The 22,368-nt window shown below is 43.1% G+C and overlaps 1 protein-coding gene across 4 annotated transcripts in view; it reads left to right on the top strand.

Annotated features, from left to right (window-relative positions):
• Window positions 1-2,073: 2,073 nt before the first annotated feature.
• The window catches only part of zdhhc14 (zinc finger DHHC-type palmitoyltransferase 14), a 65,380-nt gene continuing 45,085 nt past the window's right edge, over window positions 2,074-22,368 (top strand). For 3 of the 4 annotated variants that reach the window (XM_034111214.2, XM_034111215.2, XM_034111217.2), the window contains exons 1-2: window positions 2,074-2,639; window positions 3,563-3,857. In XM_034111214.2, the coding sequence (XP_033967105.1) occupies window positions 3,616-3,857 (242 nt within the window). In that variant the 5' untranslated portion in view covers window positions 2,074-2,639; window positions 3,563-3,615. The remainder of the gene's footprint in view (window positions 2,640-3,562; window positions 3,858-22,368) is intronic. The other variant, XM_034111213.2, reaches the window with a different exon arrangement.

Raw genomic sequence — 22,368 nt, 5'->3', positions numbered from 1 at the left:
TTTTTCTCAGACGCGGAGGGATACTGACTTGTTGTGAAAAGGCACGTTCTATTTGACCGTTGTTTGATCGTGGAATCAAACACGCCTATTGACCAATCAGAGAGCTTGCTCACACCTATTATGTGTTATAGAATAATTGTTAACTGTGGGAGGGAATGAGCCAAACTGCTCGGGTAACTTCAGAGCTAACATGAGGAGGTGTGTGTGTGTGTGTGTGTGTGTGTGTGTGTGTGTGTGTGTGTGTGTGTGTGTGTGTGTGTGTGTGTGTGTGTGTGTGTGTGTGTGTGTGTGTGTGTGTGTGTGTGTGTGTGTGTGTGTGCGTGCGTGCGTGCGTGCGTGCGTGCGTGCGTGCGTGCGTGCGTGCATCGGTGGATTGCTGATGAAATCACTTGTAGTAATGCAGGCTGAACAGGAAATTGCATCATCAGGAAGGTGTAGATGTGGGGACATCATTACCCATCTGTTTTGAGTAGAAACCAGGTTAATATGAATAATCGTGCCCAAATTTTTTGAAGGATTTACGGTCAATGGTAATATTTGTTCTGTGAGTATACAGTCATTTTATTGTCCCTGAATAATTTTAAATCATGTGAAGGGTGTGCTTCCTGTTCTAGGAAGTTCTAGGAAACAATACACAGGTCAATAAAGGGGCATCCAACCTTTACCAAATCTCATATTCATATTCCAGTCTGAAATAACACTGCATTCAAATATATGTTGTTGTTTTTATCTGGGGGGTGGTTAGAGATAATTGTAGCAAACATATTATTTATTTACTGTAAAAATGTTATATTTATTTTCACAGCTCTGACTAATCCTCGTATTGTAATCATGACCCAACTTTATGTGTTTGGGGACACCCTTTTCAAGGGCAGTTCCGCACTAATAAAATAACCTACCATAACACAAGGAATATTAATAAAACTTGTTTGCAGTTTCAGGTGTGCTGTCAACATTTTTACAGATATAATAATCCTTTTAGGGCTGCAGTACAGTACCTTAGTTTACCACTGGGGTATATCATTTCTTTATTTTCACAGCTCTGACAGCTGGGCACTGTAGGTTCGAGGTTACTTAAACAGGTGTACTCACGGCCCGTCCACACACAGGCATGACAAAAATATTTCAAAGCTTCGCCCATTCACTTGAATGGGGTGACGTAGAAGATTTTGAATCTTCGCCGAACTGCATTGTGGGGAGCGGAGCATGGCTTTGCAAGCATCGTGAGCATCAAAAGTTGAGCAATGTTCAACTTTTGATGTTCCCGATGCTTTCGAAGCTGGCATCAGCCAATCAAATCCCATTTATGCAAATCCCGCCAGTACAAGCGCTAGCCAATCAAACCGCGTGCAAGCTGGGAGAGCCAGACCGCAGTTCATTTCCTCATATTCCAAACGAGAAATTACGGTAGCATATCACCCGGTTATTTTTACGACCAGAACTACTTACCGGGATACAAACCGGAGGAACCAGGCATGGAGGGAGGTGGCAGAGACAGTGGGTGAAACTGGTAGGTTTTCGCCTGTTTGGGGAGTTTATATCCAGTTTACTTCGTTTTAACATTGCTATTGCTTTGTATGTCGGGGGCGGGAGATTCATGTGATTGGTTGTTGGTTGCGTTGCTCTCAAAAAATCGCCAAGCTTCAGACACACCCAGCATCAAGATTTTTCAAGATTTTTTTCATACCTGTGTGTGGACGGGCCGTAAGGCAGGCGACCTTGTGGCCTAGGAATTGGGGCACTGAGACCACGGCCTCCCCGTGTTGTCTTTTCACAAGATGTATTGACAGTGATGAAATAAATAACATTTATATTAACTCTTGTTTAAGAGGAAGCATGTCAGCCTGAAATGTCAGCTAACAAAACAAGCAGTCCTACACTTTTAAAAAGCATACAAAAGCTCTGTTAACTTGAATAAGTGCTGTACATCACCCTGGTGTTCTGTCTACAGTTCACCCTGAGGTCCCCCCTGACCTCTCCCTGGACACGCCCCTGTTAGTAGGGACCCCCTCACGGACGCCTGGAGGTCCTGGACCAGGGTTTGGGAACCCCTTTATGAGCCCGTCGTCCCTGCACCTCCTCAGCAGTGAGCACAGCCTCGCTTGAAGGGGGAGGAGCAGGCTGCGAGGCGCTGCTCCATGTTGGTGTTTGTTGTGTGCGAGGGAGGCAGCACTGTGGGGAGAGGGACACAATGTGAACGACTGACTGGCCTGCCTCCACGCTTCTTGGGCAATGCTTTAACTTTCCCTCTGAAAACGCAGCTGAATGATGAATATTTCCGGAGATTTTTGGCCGTGTGTCGCTGTCAGAGACCGGGACATATGGCTGTGAGGTCGCTTCGTGCTGTGCGCAAAGACTCGCTCAGGATGCTGGAGCTCGTCTGAGAGCACCCCGCCGAGCCGTCTTTCTCTGGATTTTCCCTTTTTTTTTGTAAACTAAGCTCTCAATTGTTGACTCCTTCTTTATCCTTAAACTTCTAAAGATGTCGTTCTTCATCCTGTTCTCGTCTCGCAACAAACCTGGATAACGAAAGGAGTAGCTACGTGACAATACCCAGCACGACGACCAGCGGTACTTACCTTCGGTGAGCAGCGGTTCAGCTGAGGCTTCAGCGGGCAGAGAGACGATGTGAAGCCGCGGTGTGTAGTGTCATGTGGAAAAGCACATTAAACATTTCATTTCAGCCCCTCTTAAGGTGGGAGAGTCGAGTTAAACAAGTGAGGGGGTTTAGTTATGTCGGCGGAGTGTTTGGCCAACAAGCTAGCTTTTAATTGTAAAGTTGGTGTCAGCATTAACTAACCAGTCATGTCATTAACTTGCTAGCTGTGTTAGCATAGCAACACTTTAGATTGATTTGCTATGAAATGCTAACATGTTGCCTGCTAACAGGGCGCTTTAAGCTAAGTTATGAGGGAGCGGCATGTGAAGTTATTGCTAAGTAAGCTAACGTTACATTAGCTAAACTTGCTGTACCGACTGTGTGTAGCTTCACATCGGTGGTGAAAAGCGTCGTACTTAAACAGTAACAGTGTATGAGTTACAGTTACTGCTTACTTTATACATAAAAAACACATGATATGCTGATATGGTATAATGCAGTACTGTAGCCTACTACTTATCTTCACAGTGGTCCACATTGACCAACCACAACACTCAAATTAACTTACATGTTAAAAAAAAACAAGATAAAAATAACAACCATAATAAGTTCCATTCTGCAAAACGAGTTATTTTGTACTTGTTGTGCTTTTAGTAAATGTTGGTGCTTATACTTGACATTTTGAATCAGGAATTTTACTTGTAATGTAGTATTTTAAGACCATATTACTTTTACTTAAGCAAAGGATCTGAGTACTTTAAACACTTCTACACATCACTTGAGGTTAAATGGGTCTTAAAAATCAGATGTGGTGTCAGCCACACACTGCTATCGATGTTGGCAAGTTATGATTAAAAACAGGAAGTGGGAATTGTCACTTTATCCACCCCCATTCACCCCAGGCCTCTGTCTGATAATTTGTGACCTTGGCATATACACTGAACTGGTTTATTTTCTCCACAGAGGCACATCTGCCCCGGGATTTATTCAGCTGTGGAGATTTGAATCAGCAATTGATGCATCTCGGGGTGTCTGAGTCCATGAGAGAGTGCGAGTATAGCCAAATAAACACTCGCAACTCCACGCCAATGGAGACCCCATACAAGAAAAGGACCCCAAAGAGGAGGAAGTGGGAGTCTTTCCCAGGTCGGAATAAGTTTTACTGCAATGGGAGGCTTATGATGGCCAAGCAGACAGGGGTGTTCTACCTCACCCTTGTACTCATTCTAGTGACTTGTGGACTTTTCTTCACTTTTGAGTAAGTATTGTTGAAGAATATGTTCAGACATCCTGTGCTGCTATTTACATGTGCACAACATTGACATTGTGGATTAGGGATTTCATTTCACGGGCTCAGCTGTCAGAGGAAAAAGTTTGGGTCAGTTATGTCATTCACATCACTCTGGAGCGGGTTTATTTCCTATGTTCTCCCCAGGGCTCAGGGAGATACCAGAACAAATTGGTTGGGGATAAGGCAGAGACGTCTCTGTTTTAAGAATTCATATATAATATAGTAATATAAAGTAGCCAGGGGCTGTTGCTGATGGATACTAGTCTGTGGTGTGGATTTCCTTTTTTAATATCCTACACTTTACACCTGCCCTTACATTGTGTTTTTCTCTGTTGTTCTTCTGTTCTATATTAACTGGATATGTGAATATGGAAATGGGCGAATCTTTGTAAATATCACATATAGTTTCATGATTCAACTCCAAGGAGTGCTTTTTTTAAAGTTGTACTCCATTCAGCTGTTCTCATATAAAGACTGTTTGGTGTGTAGAAGTATAGAGTTGTTATTTTTAAATAAGTACAACTTATTGAAATAATGTTAACGCAAAAAGGCAAACCTAAGACAAAAAGTAAGATTTATTCATGCAAACATTTCAAAGACATCATTGTACACAACATAGCACTGTTACTGGTATTTTGGGTTAGATCTGAACAAATTATCAAATAATGCTTGACACAACTTTGACTTGGCGTTAGGGTTACTGTCTACCAAATACTTTTTGGAAGTTGTATATCAATTCAGCATCTGATAAGATAAGAATCATGATTCATTCATCATTAGATTTTGTTCTCCCATCCCTAACATATCATTGTTGTCTTGGCATGCTGGCCGTGCAGTTAGTCTGGTTAGTAGAAAGTCTTGTCTTACGACCACTGTTGGCAGCATTAGCTTTGTCCCCGAGCCAGATTTTGAGAAGTTGCTGGGCTGCTTTACTGAAGATAATTCGGATGTCCAGGAATGAAAGTATATTGTTGGGTGATTTGATCTTTATAGTGACAACATGGTAATTTAGAAGAGGGTCACTCTACACTTTTTGTTTCTCATCGATATCAAATCAGTCACTTGTGACATATGGAGTAAACACACAGTGTCGATGTGTGCCGTTTGCACTCCGTTAATCACAGCCCCACCATCCCCAGAGGAGCACTCTGTCTTTTCCTCACTGGTAAAACTTCCTGTAATCAACTGACAGAATGTTCTTCACCACTGTCTCTTCATGCCCTTTATCTCCACCTCACTCAGGATGTCCCAGATTGGCCCACTGTGAGGTGCAGCGTGTAGAGACTGACATGAGCGAGAGAGAGTGTTGTCTCTGCTCATTAATCCTGAGTAATCACTCTGTGTCATCTATCATCTTAAGAAACCCCATCTTATCTCTATACTGGATAAGAATCCTGCTCCATCATGAGATTTGTTGCTCAATCGACAGTCTTTATCAGGCTAAAGTGCTTCAGAGCCAGGGAAAGCTTAACAGGCTAAATATGTGCTGTGGTTGATGGCTGCTGTTCAGTATCTGGACTGTAAAGATAGCCAATACTTAATGATTCTGGAGTAAATCAAATAGTACGCACAGAAGCACTTTTGTAAACAAAATCATTCCTTATTGTGATGTTTGTGTGCAAAAACAGAGTGCCCTCATTAGGGAGGGGAGGGGGTGATATGTACATTTCATATCACAATCATCCTGACTAAAGACTTGCAATGTCATCCGAGTAATCATCCATATGAACATCAAAACATACTGGAAAAAAACAACCTTCAATAAGGTAATCCCATTGAATAAATGAAGGATTCAAAATGTACATTTGGAGTCGGTTCCTTACATGTTAATTCCTGTATTATTTTTAAATAAGTCTCTATTTTGTACTTCTCTCCGAGGATAACCACACATTTTAAGTCACTCGTGATGCCATGATTTGATTTTTTTATTTCTCAAGCTTGATTAGTTATTGCTAAAACAATATGTGGCAATGAATCCATTCAATGACGGAAAAAGAATTCCAATAATGTTGATAATCAGCATTGTTTCTACTTAAACAAGAAGCATTCTTTGGTTTCAGATCCTCCGATATGAGGAACTTCTGCTTTTTTTCCTTGTGAATTAAATGTCCTTTGGATTGTTAGTCTGTCAAAAGCACACTTAGAGATTCCTTATGTCTTATTCCAAACCAGCACCAGTGTGTGTGACATTCTTCACAGACACACTGCTACATGTCTATCAGCAGTGACCTCTGGACCACTTCATCTTTCAATACATCGTCACCTCAGCACAGATACAGACATAACCCATGACCAAAGGGCAGACAGCAGGACAGAGTGCATCTCAGGCTAAATCTTTTGAACAGTTGACATATTGTAATAGTGGGAAACGTACTGCAGTGTCCATTTGAACCTGGATGTTCCCCAGCACCCACACGGAGGATGCCAGATGCTTCCTGATGATACCTCCTCCCTCCCAGATGACTATACCGTCAACAGAGCTGGGCCCACTGCACTGTGTGTTGAGACTACAGGGGACACAAAGCCACTGTTCAGCTTAGCCCTGTTCAACTCTCCGTGCCCTGAGGCTGACCAAGTCCTCCTGGCTCTCCTCTCCTCTCCCCCCCACCCACCCACCCCTCTATACTTCCATCAGCTGAAAGGAGACATTTATCAGACAGGGCGATAGTCAGAAGACCTGCACATCAGTTAGTTGCCATTAACTGTAATGCATTTCGATTAGATGTGTGTTTCTTACCCTCCAGTTGTCAGTGTAGTAGGAGTACAGCTCCTCACTCTGTTTGTGTACTGTCTGTTGAATTGCCTTCGCATCTTATTATGGTATTTCCAATTAGGCTGTGGTGTGATGAACTCTGGTCCATAGTGGTTTTAGAGGTGGTGCTCTGATCTGTGCAGCAGGAGTCAACAGATGGCCAGTATTCAGGGATGGAGACGGGCACAGAGATGTCGTTTCTACATCTCCATGTTTCCTTGAGATTGTTTTCTTGGTCTGTCTGAGGGGTGCTCAGACATGCACAATAAACTCTGTTAGTGGCCGGCAGACTTAGCCCTGTTTATTATTCTGATGCTGGATCCCCGCAGACGTCCATGCGTGCTGTTGTTGCACATGTTGCCTGGTCTCCCTTGTGTCTTGTGAAAGTTCAGCCAGATGTTTGAACAGTGTGGTCTTCTGATATGCTGTGTTGTTTGATGTGATTTCAAGAACCAAACATTTGAGCAGAGAGAAATTATAACTTTTTCTCAGTTACAGTTGAACAGCCTCTTTAATGTCAAGGTTTGCTTATTTTCTTTGTCACATTTGACTTGACTGTCTGTCACACAACAGGAAAAGTATTTTTAAGCGTTATTGTTACCCTGAAGACCTGTTGCTCATATCATTTGATTAAAAAACACAAACATTAAAGTCTTTTGTCAGGAGACCAGGGCAGCACATACACTGTCTCAGTGTAGCAAGAATAGGTAATGCTTTGATTAAATCTGCATGTTTAGCCACATCTTATTTATGTCCTTTTGTAAAGCTGCCTTGGAGTGTGTGGTGCCTGAAAGGCTTAATTCAGGGTTAAGGTCTTCCTCTGCACAGATCACAACAACATTACTCAGAATCCATCCACGTTTATTTTCAAAAATAAATCATCTGCTGGTAAATAATTGTATAAAAACATTTTACTCGCATCAAGGTTTTTAAAATACTTTCCACAAAAAAGGTTTTCAGTTAAATCCTAAAGCTTTTAAAAGCAACTGCAAAAAATACTTTAATTAAAACAGATTTATTCGAAGCTGTGAAACCCACTTGTTCTGGCTGTTGGAGGATTGATTAGAAGAAAGCCTGACTCATTTCAGGAAAACTGGAACTGGCAGACTGCTGCAGAGATCCCGTCATAATAGCCATCAAATACTTTAACTCTTAAAGAAGACTGACAGGTTCCCACTTTGCAAACTAGCATTACATTACATTGCATTTAGCTGACGCTTTTATCCAAAGCGACTTACAATAAGTGCGTTCGACCAACAAAATACAAACTTGAAGAAAACAGAATCATATAAGTACATCAGGCTTCATAGAGCAAAAACATTTCAAGTGCTCCTCAACTGGCTTTAGATAAGCCAGCTCTTTATTAGTATATAAGTGCTTTGTTAATAATTCTATCGCTCGAAGTGGAGTCGAAAGAGATGAGTTTTCAGTCTGCGCCGGAAGGTGTGTACGCTTTCTGCTGTCCTGATGTCAATGGGGAGCTCATTCCACCATTTTGGAGCCAGGATAGCAAACCTACGTGTTTTTGCTGATGGGAACTTGGGTCCCCTTCGCAGCGATGGTGCAGCGAGTCGTTTGGCTGATGCAGAGCGTAGAGCACACGCTGGGGTGTACGGTTTAACCATGTCCTGGATGTAGGAAGGGCCAGATCCATTCGCAGCATGGTACGCAAGTACCATTGTCTTGAAGTGGATAGCATCCACTTAACATTAGGGCTGTACCCGAATATTCGTTCGTTAGAGTACTATTCGGGTTTCAATTTCGTTATTCGTATTTTTCGAATATCCGGAGCCCGAAAAATGGTATTCGGGACAGACCTACTTAACATGGATATTTCTAGTCCAGTACTCTGTACCTACTGCTTTCATGAATATGTACTTGTTTTATAAGTCAAGCCTCTTTAATGGCTGAATGTGTTGGGTGCTCTCTGCTCACTCCCTTTTCGCACCTGACTAATTCCCATCTGCTTTTGTCCTGGTCTTTATTCTGAAAGGACAGAGATAATACCTGAATGTGTGCATTCTTTAAAAACTTCCTGAATACATGATTAAGATCAACTAAAAGCCAAGACATTTAAACATTAACAAAAACTGAGGATCTCAATTTCACCAGCTCGTTTAAATCGACACAATAACATACCTTTCTAAATAAAGGTAAACGTGTATTTGTGCCAGTTTAACAACTACCATGATGATCATTCCACAAAATGCTGTCTGATCTTTTCTGAAGTATTTTGTAGAGCCACCCTTTGCAGCAGCAGGTAATCCTGACAGATCAGATGAGTTTAAGGTATATAAATAAACTAGGGCTGTCAAACGATTACATTTTTTAATCAGATTAATCACAGCTTAAAAATGTATTAATCATGATTAATCACCATTCAAACTATGTCCAAAATATGCCATTTCTTTATGTATATTGTTGTGGGAATGGAAAAATAAATGAAAGAAGGCGGATATATCCATTTAACATACAGTAGCCTATGTATGTATGTTTATTATAACATTGTTCTGTGTGTCAAAATGAAAGTCGGCCCACACACCTATCAATCATCAAACCGTGGGGTCTTATTTCATTACGTGTTGATTTCTATCAACACGGGGGGGTGATCTAACCGCCTTCTGGAAAAGCTTCACAAGTACGTCGGTACGCAAATGCACTTTGTGACACAAGTGACGTTAAGCATTTCAGATTGTTGCCGCGCATGCGTACCAGTTATGTGCACCTACTACAGCAAAAGTATTCTCCGTCGGGACAACACCACGCCGTTATCTTGATTCTGATTGGCCAGAAGACATTATCAAAGATGTTCTATTGAGAAGACGATCACTACGTGACAAAAGTTTTCAAAACCGTTTCTAGTCTTCGGTATTTCCAGACAAGTGGCTACTGAAATCAATCTTACTAACTGCTGTCTGTGCAATTTACTCGGCGCGAGTTGGCGGACTTTATTTTGCTTACTTTAACATCATTTTTCATGGTGGGGATAAGCCATTTCTTGGTATGGGTGTAGCCTACCCCAGCCATACCCTGGCGCTGCCACTGGTGGGATGTACGGGGCGGGCCATTCTGCACATGCGTTAAATATTTTAACGCAATTAATTAAAAAAATTACCGCTGTTAATGCGATAATTTTGACAGCATTAAAATAAACAATTTATTCCCCCACAACTTTAATAAAGTGTCCACTTAAGAACACTCTTAATGTAGGCAAAGGTTTCATGTATTTAGCGGTCGTCTTTAGTCCTTTCTATTAAATAGAAAGAAAACCCTCTTTTTGTATTACCTTTGTATTTCTGTTTCACTCATAGTATAACTCAACACCCGCGAGAAAGCATGCCATATTTCTGTTGTCCTCTTATTACATATTTAATGTGGTGAAACCTTTGAAGTGGTGACACTTTCGTTGTTGTCCAATTTTTAGTTATGCACAGTTCCACGGAAGAATTGTAAATGTGTTTTCTCCATGCTGGGGCAACATAAGTCAGCTTTTGGAGAGTCACAAGGCGAACTATTGCGAAAGAGTCTTTGTCCACATCATTTGAACAGTCACACACATGGTAGACGCGGTTACCCAAGACAAGAAAAGCATTCCTCTCAAATCGAGCTTCCAGAGTAGTGTGCCATTTCTGATTTAGTCCCACTCCATACACTTCATTGAGTCAAAGAAACCACAACATAAAAACACGAAATGTTCTGATTTTGTTTAATATACTCCTTTTTCACCATAACGATGACTAACCATACTTGACTCTTTAATCACATAAATCAGCCAGCCAGATCTAGGTCATTTTGAAGCAAATATGTTTTGGATGCAAATGTAATTCCTCCCAGGACATTTTGCTACAGACGTTATTGCCGCTGTCTGTTTTGCTGTAGAATCAAATGGTAGATCTGTCACCTAGGCTCATTGAAACCAGAAATCATGCCCAGCTGCTTTGCTTTTAGTAGTGCGATTCCTCTCCCTGACTAGCTCCGAGCCTTCACTCGACCCAGCAGCCTCTGGTCTGTCACACAGCTGTCCTGTGCTCGCTCATCCACTACCTGTGCTGGGACTGAGTGTATGGCACATGTTGGAAGAGGGTTCTCAAATGCACTAGTGACAGCTGTTTGAAAGGTGGTTGGAAATCTTTATTGCATGAAGTCGTCTGGGCAAAATGTGTAACCGTTTGCAAAAGCATGTCATGTGCAGTTGTTTCATTGACAAATGACTTGCCCTACAGCTGAGCGGAGGTTCATGTTCTGCCCTTGCTTGCCATCCAAAGCAATCAAAATGTAATAAAAGGCAAAGCTGACAAAGCCTTGTATCCATGCAGCCAAGATGAGTAATGAGGCTGTAGAGTGAAAGGCCACAAAGCCAAGTGCTTCAAATGCATTTTTATCTCAATGTTAAGCACTTTTTAAACACGTTCACGTATTTGAATGCTGCTGCAGCACTGTTGAGTTATATCTCTCGGTAATCCATATCTCTTCTCAAACAAGTACCGAGGAGAATTGCGGGCTCAGATGCTGTGTATGTTGGAGGATGGTTGATCTGTGTGACAGACCGTTTTCTGCAAATGACAGCATATTGATTTCCTTGCACGCTGTATGGCTGAGGAACAAAGTGAAAGGGAGGCTGCAGTTTATCCCAGGTGACTCTGAAAGGACAGTAAACAGCGCAGCGAGCTTCATGGCAGCATCAAGCGGAGATGAAAGTCCCCCGAGCTTAACTCCCAGCTGAGTTTTGAAAAACTGCTTGGCATCATAAAAGGATTTAGTGGGAAATGTGATAACCATAATCTGGATTGGATTATTGTTGAGATTAGTGCACCCTTTGTGAGGCTAATGAGTAGGGAAATCTCGGAAGACCCTTTGAGGTTTACCTTTTGTAATCTGTAGATATGCTGAGTATGTTCCACACAAAGGGAAAACTAACTGTACCATCATTACGCAGGGTGCCAGGACTAGCAGTTTTTATGTTGGATTGACATTTGTGTCATAAAACATGTCTCCCTCATATTTGTTGGTTTATGCATATTGGCCTTATTTAAATATGTCCATGCTGAACATTGATTGACTTTGCCATGCCTCCTCCATTTCCTGTTTGATCATTCAAATGCTTCCTGCTCCGAGTGAAACAACATTTTAATGGACATTGGCTGAGGGGATGCCCACCTGTATTTTTACATTACATTACATTGCATTTAGCTGACGCTTTTATCCAAAGCGACTTACAATAAGTACATTCGACCAGGAAGACACAACCTTGAGGAAAACAGAATCATATAAGAACATCAGGTTTCAAAGAGCCAATCGTTTCAAGTGCTGCTCAACTGGCTAAGCCAGTCCTTTATTAGTATATAAGTGCTCTGTTAGCAGTTCTTTGTTAGTCATTCTATCGCTCGAAGTGGAGTCGAAAGAGATGAGTTTTCAGTCTGCGCCGGAAGGTGTGTAAGCTTTCTGCGGTCCTGATTTCAATGGGGAGCTCATTCCACCATTTTGGAGCCAGGATAGCAAACCCACGTGTTTTTGCTGATGGGAACTTGGGTCCCCCTCGCAGCGAGGGTGCAGCGAGTCGTTTGGTTGATGCAGAGCGTAGTGCACGTGCTGGGGTGTACGGTTTAACCATGTCCTGGATGTAGGAAGGGCCAGATCCATTCGCAGCATGGTACGCAAGTACCAGTGTCTTGAAGTGGATTCTAGCAGTTACCGGAAGCCAGTGGAGGGAGCGGAGGAGTGGTGTGGGAAAATTTTGGAAGGTTGAAGACCAGACGAGCCGCTGCATTCTGGATGAGCTGCAGAGGTCGGATGGCACATGCAGGTAGACCAGCCAGGAGGGAGTTGCAGTAGTCTAGGCGTGAGGTGACGAGAGCCTGGACCAGAACCTGCGTCGATTTCTGGGTCAGCTGTGGGCGTATCTTCCTGATGTTGAAAAGCGTGTATCTGCAGCAGCGGGTTGTAGCAGCGATGTTTGCAGTAAACGACAGGTTGTTATCTAGGATAACACCCAGATTCCTTGCAGTCTGAGTCGGGGAAACAACAGAGGGGCCGATGTTGATAGTTAGGTCAAGAGAGGGACAATCTTTTCCCGGAAGGAAAAGCACTTCAGTTTTGTCAAGGTTGAGCTTGAGATGATGAGCGGACATCCACTGAGAGATGTCAGCTAAACAAGCAGAGATGCGTGCGACGACCTGGGTCTCTGAGCGGGGAAAGGACAGAATTAATTGGGTGTCGTCAGCGTAGCAGTGGTATGAAAAACCATGCGGGCTAATGACAGATCCGAGCGAGTTTGTGTACAGGGAGAAGAGGAGAGGACCAAGAACAGAGCCCTGAGGGACCCCTGTAGTTAATTGACAAGGGTCGGACTCAGACCCTCTCCAAGTAACCCTGTAGGTGCGGTCTTTGAGGTATGAGGAGGGAAAGTGCAGAGCCTGAGACTCCAAGTTCTTGGAGAGTGCGAAGGAGGATCTGATGATTCACCGTGTCGAATGCAGCAGACAGGTCCAACAGGATGAGGACAGAGGAGAGGGAGGCTGCTTTAGCAGTGTGCAGTTCCTCAGTGACAGCAATGAGAGCAGTTTCTGTGGAGTGACCTGCCTTGAAACCAGACTGGTGCGGATCCAGAAGGTTGTTCTGATGGAGATAACAGGAGAGTTGTTTAAAGACAGCGCGTTCAAGTGTTTTAGACAGGAACGGGAGGAGAGAGACAGGCCTGTAGTTTATAACATCAGACGGGTTGAGAGTGGGTTTCTTCAGGAGAGGGTTTACTCTCGCCTCCTTGAGACTGTTTGGAAAGTGACCAGAAGTTAGAGAAGTGTTGATGGAATGGGTGAGAAACGGTAGAATATGAGGAGCGATAGTCTGAAGGAGGTTTGAAGGGATAGGGTCCAGAGGACAGGTGGTGGGGCGGGCAGAGGTAATGAGGGTAAGAACCTCACTTGGAGAGAGAGGGGAAAAGGAGGTTAGTGTGCCGGTTGAAGGTGGCTCAGGTGATCCGGCGGTGAGTAGGGGTGAGTCAGAAAAAGAAGAGCGAATGTCGTAAACCTTTTTTTCAAAGTGGTTAACAAAGTCGCTTGACAGAAGGGAGGAGGGGGAAGGGGCTTTGGGGGGGTCCAAGAGGGTGGAGAAGATGGAAAATAGTTTTTTAGGATTGGAATAGGAAGATTGGATCTTATCTTGAAAGAAAGTGCTTTTTGTCTGAGAGATGGAATCAGAGAAAGAGGAGAGGAGAGCCTGATAGGTTAGGAGGTCGTCACGGTGTTTGGATTTCCACCATTTCCGCTCTGCTGCCCTAAGGACGGTTCTATTAGCACGCAGTGCGTCATTTAGCCAGGGAGCAGGAGGGGACTGACGAGCCTGCCGAGATGTGAGAGGACAGAGAGAGTCCAGAGAGGATGAGAGAGTAGAGAGGAGAGTTTCTGCAGCAGAGTTTGGAGGCAGGAGTTGGAACGAGTCAGAGGAAGGGAGGGCTGAGAGCACCGAGGAGGCAAAGGTAGAGGGGGAGAGGGGGAGAGGGAACGGAGGTTACGGCGGACAAGTGCAGGATGAGAAGAGATTAGTTTGTTATGTTTGGAAAGGGGTAAAGAGAATGAAATGAAGAAGTGATCGGAGGTGTGGAGCGGGTTTACAGAGAGGTTAGAAGTAGCGCAGTTCCTTGAGAATATGAGATCAAGGACATTGCCAGCTTTATGAGTCGGTGGGGACGGAGACAGTGAGAAAGCAAAGGTGGTTAACAGAGATGTTAGTTCGTCTATCTTCCCCGTCTGGAGGTTGAAGTCTCCGAGAAGTACAGTGGGAGGGCCAGTTTCAGGGATGTGTGAGAGGAGATGATCTAATTCATCCAAGAAGTCCCCCAAGGCTCCTGGTGGACGGTAGAGAACAACAATGGTCAGTTGTATAGGATGGGTCACAGTGACGGCATGGAATTCAAAGGTGGAAGGAGTGAAGTTAGGTAGCTTGAAGAGGGAAAAGCTCCATTTGGGAGAGAGCAGGAGACCAGTGCCACCTCCTCTGCCAGTGGGTCTGGGTGTATGGGAGAAGGAATATGCTGTGGAGAGAGCTGCTGGGGTGGATGTGTTGGATGGAGTAATCCACGTCTCAGTGAGAGCAAGGAAATCCAGAGACTGCAGGGAGGCGTAGCCAGAGATGAGCCTTAGGAACAGCTGACTGGCAGTTCCACAGGCCGCCTGAAACTAGGTGCTGGATCTCAGTGGAGCACGTGGGATAGACGAGAGCGGGCCGGTTATAGCGATTAGGAGATACACGGGGCCAGTGATAATTGCGAGAAGACACATGAACAGGAATGGAGAAAATACACATGATTATAGCATGAGGGGCTAGAAAGCTAAACAAAAGAAAAATAAGAATAAGACACCAGTGATACTTAGCTCAAATTAGAGTAGGATTTGCCTCCTATTTGCCACCCTCGTGACTCCAATGTCTTCGGCTGTCTGACGCTGCCGCTGACGCTCAAGAAACAGCTGCCTAAATGGACGCCTGATTGCTGAGTTCTCACAGCTAAGGTGCCACGCCCCTCTAGTTAGTTAACTCTCTACAGCTGATGGGCGACAACGCAGAGGGGTGCGGATTTAAATGCAGCCCAGACAGAAACTGGACGCAGTGACAGTTTCACGTGGACAGATCTGAGATTTAAATTCTCTCAAAAGTGCCCTTTTAGCTACAACAACTACAGAACAATTATACAGAGTACAATAACTGAAATAGAGAAGTCTAATTAAACAAGATTATTACTTACAGCGGTTTCTGCGTCCGAGGAGGTGTAGCAGCCAGGTCAAAGGAGTACACTGAATAGTATTTGTTGAATCTTTAACCTTTGGTTTAAGTCAAATGGCATAGGCTCGTAGTCTTTAGAGCAGAGACTCCATGTTCATGTATAACAATTTATTTGATATATTGTTTTTATTGGATTTTGCCTGGATCTTACTTTTTAAACATCACATATTATGGTAAAAATGTACTTTCAGTTTAGCTGTGCTGGGCATCGTCACACATTTCCTTAATCAATTTGAATCTGATTCACAAGTCCCGATTTGACTATGGATATTTCAGTTACAACACCATTTTAGATTGGACGTGAAAGAGATTATAATAAAATTAATGCTGTAAATTGTACAAGGAACCCTGGTGCATTATTATTAAATATTCATGCTTACATTAAGAGTCATGCTGAAAGATACACTAAAGTACTAGTGTGTTAACATAAGTACAGGCTCTTATCTGCATCCGACATCATTAAAAATGAATGAACGGAAAACTAAATATGTTTTTGAAGGGTACATGATGACCTGGCCAATTGAATGAGCCTTTGAAGCAATTGTATTACATCCTAATGGAGACAATATATCCTTCTTTTAATGACTAAATTAGTTTGTATATAATGTTTAAAACAAGCTGTATTTTATTTGGGGGGGGGGGTGGTTTATCTGCTGGTGGACTACCTGAGAGATGTACAGCAGGAGAACACGCCGTCCACCGCGGAGAATAAACAGAAGGGCGACCATGACAACCATGCTCCGGCGTCTTCTTCGCTGCTTTTGGTGTATTTTGTGGCGGCAGCAGCGCCACTTACAGGCCTGGCATATGTACTACAGCGTTTCCAGCATTTCCAGCGGTCCATGCGTGTGAACGGAAGACTTTTTTGCGTTTGCGTTTGACTGTATGCGTCCTCGTGGGGTCGGGGTCGGGGTCTAAGCCAAACTATATCCGGTCACAGAGATCTGCTATTTTAAAGTAAGGGCAACACATATCGACGAGAAAAGAAAGAGGAAAGTCTTAACATATATATCGTTTTTTGTAAACATATGACAAATGTGTGAGGGTGATGACGTCAGAGCATCGTCCTATGTGCCGGGCCTAGCCCCGGACAGCCCCAGCCCAATTTAACCCCTGGGTATTTGTGAGGGAGCTCCTATATGGCATTACCCCGCTGAAGCTCACCAAAGTTTAATATATTTCATAGTTCAAAGTTTTGTCAATTGTTTTGTTTATTGGTCAAATACTGGTTTCTAATGGTTTCTGAGGAGTTTTACTGGAATGAAAGAGCACAGAGTCCAGAAGCAGCACACTGCATTAAACCTGACCTTCACAGAGAGGTTGAAGTTCATGTGGAGAGGAGGCTTCAGTATTCTGTCTGCACTCTGTTTAGTTGTGCTATCTTACAATCAATATAGTAAATGTGAGGTAAAGTGTGTCGCCAATGTAACCGGTTAGAACTCGAAGTTGCGATGAGGTCTTAAAATGTATGGAAAGGGTCTTAAAAAAGGTCTAAAAAGGTATTAAATTTGACTTCAGGATTCCTGCATATACCCTGATAGTTCACATCTTCAGCTTTATTTACTAACAAGGCTATTTTGGTTCACAATTAGCTCCAGGGATTTAGTATTGCCTTATAAATGTGTTTACACTTGCTTTATATAATTGCTAACCCATGTTGTAGCCCACAGTTACTTTCCTGAAAACAAAGAACTGTTAACCTATGACCAATAGACCTCAGTAAAACTCCTGCACCAGTCCTCAACTCTGATAACTTCTGCATGACGATGCCACCATTTCGGAGTTTAATCCTACGATTCGAATTCAGCCTCCACCCTCTCCAACCAAATTGTTTGAGACATTTCAAATAATTATAAAGACTGACAGCATGCTGTGACGATCTTGTTCATCGTCTTATTTTCTCTTCTTGGAGGCTTCAGCAGCAGTAGTGTAGCTGTTTCCAGGGCAACCACATTCCCTTTTTCGAAATGTATTATGTCTGACATTAGATACCGTTCGTCTCCATAGCAACAAAGCCCCTAAAGCCCCAGTTAAACATAAGATTTAGTCACCAGTCTACGAGGTACTGTCCAGTTCCTTGTACATATCCGCTCGCCTCCTAAAAGAAAAAAGGGATGCTGGGATTGCTTGCTGTCACCACCATTCATGTTCGGTGAATGATCAAAATCGATTCCTGTCTTTAGTGGGATCTTAAACAAGGCATGATATTCCCTACACCTGCAGTGTGTCCATTAATCTCTATTGATTCATATCTAGAAGAGGTTTTCGTCTGTCGTCCCTCTTTAATAGCTTCAGTGTTTAATCTGTCACACATGACTGCCTTTCCATTATGTTCCTGAGGTCCGACACGTTGACACGAGGCTTTGAGGACGGAACCAGCGTTTTTTTGCTGCTCTCTGTCATCTCCATCACCACTTGCCAGATGACACGTTTTGAAATACAATGTTTTCACGGAAGAGAGCACAAATCTTCACGTTCTAGTTTTCCCTCCAGAAAGCGGGAACATGCAGCTCATTCACGCTCTTCCACCGATATGTAGCTCTCAATAACCCTTTGCATTATTTGGGTATATAAATGGGGGGGTTTGATGTCCTCATTGATTTCTTAGAAATTCTTGAAATCTTGGCATTGGGTTAATTGTTACAAATGCAGCACCCTCACTCAAGTCCTGCCAAGCCTTTTACAACGGCAGTGATTTACCATCAGCACCTCTAATTGGTGGATTCATTTTTGTGATGTGTGACCAATCAGACAAAATAGAGGACAGATTGAAAGGACGGATGAATAGATATTGTGTGGCAGATGCAGAAAGACAGCGCCAGGCAGCATACTAAACCCTTATGCTCTAAACTTTGATTGGTTCAATTCAAATGTATGTATGATATTCAGATATTTTGACAATCAGAAACTCCAACAGTCCATCATTGTCATAAAATGTCCTGGACTTCAATGTGGATTGTGTGTTCAACTGGCAGCAGTGTAGGATGTTTACTATATAATGATGAGGATTTATTTTTCATGCACTTAACAGCCCAGACAGGAAACAAAGAACTGAGTTATTTCCCTGCACCAGGGAACTGGTCCAGCACTACCTACATGGTCAGAAATCTGCTGCCATTCTCTAGTTATTTGTTCACTTTCTGACAGCCGAAGTAAAGTGGTCGTTCGGAAAACATATGTTTCTCCTTTTGAAGTAAAGCAAGAAGGTACAGTTTGTTATTTTGGTTTGACTCGCTCTTTGCAGGGTTTACGGCCACCGCTTGTTGCTCATTTAGCTTTTTGAGCAGTTTTGAACAAATCTGTTATGAAACACTAAAGCCTTATGTGTGTTGTTTGTCTAACATACATTACCTGAAACATTTCAGTTGCAACAGTGATATGAAGAGTTGTAGTAAGACATACAGTATATCCTTACCTGATAATCATGCCGGCCGTGAGGTATGGACTTGGAAGCAAAGGAATACGTGCAAATTGGACATACAGTGTTTGCAGTCAAAGTATTGTGATCTGCAGGAGCCGCAGAGCTGCTTTCTATCTCAACAATGACAGCCAGATTTGCAAGATTATAAGCAGAAGGATGGTCTGTAGCACGGCCTCAGACAGAGATTTAAATGTACCCTGTATCAGATTTAAAATCAGGACACAGTTCTGGATAATGTGCAGGCCCGGACTGGCCATCGGGAGCACCGGGAGGTTTCCCGATGGCCTGGCCTGCTAGTGGCCTGCTGGCCTGAGGATTTTTTTTATGTATGTATTGTGAACGCAACGCTGCGCAAATGTGGGTCTGACTCCGCCTCAAAGAGGGTAACTGGCTGTCTACATGACATGGCCACTTTCATACAGACCATACACTAATGCCCTCGATCGATTGGTCTCTGTGTGTCATTCAAGCTCGGGAGGGTGTGTGTGTATGTGGCGCAAGTGAGCAAGAGAGAGAAAGCGCGCGCACCGGTTACGTGTAGGCTATTGTTGTTGTTAGCATCTGGCGCTAGCTAGCTGCGCTAATGGATATAAGGAGCTGTTTCAACAACAAGGTGGAGGAGAGTCCTCTGCTGTCAGACTGAGAGGCTGATAACTACAGCTCAAGTGAGGTAAAGGACTCTGCTGAGTGTTAGAATAGTTAACTTAGTTCTCAGTGGGTCTCACGGTTTGGTCACCATTTATGTAAACACATATTTCCATTTGAAGGGGGAGGACTGATTAGTAAAATATGCATGAATAATAATAAAAAAACGTTAATAGGTGAAAAAATGTAAGATAAACTTTAAAAACTAAGCTAAAACTAGTCTTTGCTGCTGCCTCAAAGAGGAGAAGGAGGGAGAGGAGGGAGACAGGAGAGGCTGGTTCAGGAGCACAGACACACTCACAACTATAAATGAACCAAAAACAAATAAGTTTCAATGTTTTTTCATATTGGATATGGTATGTTATTGGTTATGGTCATGTTCTTATGATTATTTAAATGTATACAGTTCTGTTTCATGTGGGTGTAGTCTCTTTATTTCCCCCTCAAATTGCACCAGATTGATGCATTTAAGTCCAACATTTAAAAAAAATCTTAACGGGAGAGCATGCCCCCGGAACCCCCTATAGGATTTGAGGTCCACCTCCACTTAAAATATGTTCACATGAATAGGTTCCTAAATAGATTTGCACATTTGTTTAAATAGTAACCCATCTCCATATGTTTATTTTTTGGTAGTAGATTTAGAGGGCTATCACTACGGGCAGCAACGCTGTAAATATTGACAAATAAATCCAGCAAAATGGCACAAAACTGGTAGTGGCCTGGCTGGGTGTATAATTCCCGGCCTGACTTATTGTCCCAGTCCGGCCCTGATAATGTGTCTCATCCCAGCCTGGGTCAGAAGACTGAGAATCACTAAATCACAGAGGGCTGTAAAATGGTTGCTCTGTTAGCAAGTGTCTGACATTAGTTGTGTATATTGTACATTGACACAGTCGGTGTCCAGCACAATGACCTTGTAAACCTCCAGGCCAGCTTTTGACTGGAGAAATGTTTGTGTCGCACAGTCTTGTCCTGCCTGCAGCTCCCTGCTGATGTCCCAGACTACCCAGCGCTGTTTGCTTAGCTCAGTCTCACTCCAGATGTGAGAAGCAGCAGGACTGGCCGGAGTCCACTTAGATGGGATAATAGCATGAGTTATAGGGGGTTTGTTCGTCACAGCTTAAACACTCCTCAACGGCACAAGTACTCTATACATCTGACTCAATTTTTTAATTTTTTATTAAAAAAAGTGAACTGTCTTACTTATCCTAGAGCTAGCTGTATCTCGAAATCACCTAACAATATAGTGTAATGCCAGCCCATCATGTTTATGAAGTGAGAAACTTCTGGTGGTCTTTGCTTGGATCTCGTATGTTGGCTGACCTTGTCCTTTATCATCTCCAGCAGTTCAGGTAGCGGCAGGCAGCGTGAGCATATGATGCTGAAAAACCCATTAGCAGAGATCAGCAAATCTGAGCACATGCTCTAGGTGTGTTTTACAACCTTGTCCTTATCATTGATGGAATCCAACATGGCTAGCCTAAATATAGTCTGGCTTGGTTTATCAGAATAACTGCTGTTGGCATAGATCAGCGGATGTAACTGCCCTCCCAAGGTGTTGCCATCTGAGGCGGGTTAGATAGTGCGATAGTGAAATGATGTGGTAAATGGTGTACAACTCATACTGCTTGATACATTTTTAGAAGGGGTTGTACAAAGTTTAAATGTGACACAACAGTAACATTATTTAGAAAATGGGGTCGAACAACTGACATAAAGGTCAGCCCACCTTTAGTGAACCTGAGACAGTTTTGTTTCTAATTTCTGGACTAACCCCTTTCAGTTTAATAAGCAGGTTTCTGGCAAGGAACGGAACTTATTTAAGTCACTTTAGGTAGGCCGCCATGCCTAATATATTGGAAAAATCCCTGTAACCACAATGGTGCACCGCAGTCGCTTATTATAGCTATCGGTGTCACTTTGAGAGTCATCCGTTTGTTTATGATATGTTTCATCCTTTTCCCCGCATTGATTTGAAATGGCAGTCAATCATGCAGTGCAGACTTATGCACTTAGTGAATGGCGTTTATCAGTGGCGGCTGGTGGAAATTATTTTAGGTGGGCCTATTGTAATGTGTAATGGTCCACATAGGGAACATTTTGAGAAATGACCCCTTACATTATTACTACTGGTGATGTTAGAGATATGAGAAGACTGATCAATACCTCCATAATCTTCAGTGTGGTTAGCTATGAATCTTCCAAAACCTCCAAATACCTTGTCCTGGACATAGTTTCTACAGTAAACTGTGCAACAGTACAGTAGGCCCACACAAACTGTAGAACACTGGTTATTTGGGAACACTAAAATGATTTAATTCCCATTTAAAATCAGGAGACTAAATACGAACATTATATGCAGACACAGACGTGGTTCAGAAACACAGAAATATTAGAAAACAGACTATTAAGGGTGTGTGTGTGTGTGTGTGTGTGTGTGTGTGTGTGTGTGTGTGTGTGTGTGTGTGTGTGTGTGTGTGTGTGTGTGTGTGTGTGTGTGTGTGTGTGTGTGTGTGTGTGTGTGTGTGTGTGTGTGTGTGTGTGTGTGTGTGTGTGTGTGTGTGTGTGTGTGTGTGTGTGTGTGTGTGTGTGTGTGTGTGTGTGTGTGTGTGTGTGTGTGTGTGTGTGTGTGTGTGTGTGTGTGTGTGTGTGTGTGTGTGTGTGTGTGTGTGTGTGTGTGTGTGTGTGTGTGTGTGTGTGTGTGTGTGTGTGTGTGTGTGTGTGTGTGTGTGTGTGTGTGTGTGTGTGTGTGTGTGTGTGTGTGTGTGTGTCACAGTCACATGTCCCTGGCTGTTTGAAGAGCAAGCATGGGAAACAAGACAGGGTTTGCATCCTGCTAGTCACACACAGTTACAATCACACTCCCTCTAATTGACATAATT

Source organism: Pseudochaenichthys georgianus, chromosome 22 (assembly GCF_902827115.2).
Source record: "Pseudochaenichthys georgianus chromosome 22, fPseGeo1.2, whole genome shotgun sequence".
In the NCBI taxonomy this organism is placed as follows: Eukaryota; Metazoa; Chordata; class Actinopteri; order Perciformes; family Channichthyidae; genus Pseudochaenichthys; species Pseudochaenichthys georgianus.
Note: the sequence above shows the minus strand (reverse complement) of the source record. Positions and strands in the feature narration are given on the sequence as shown.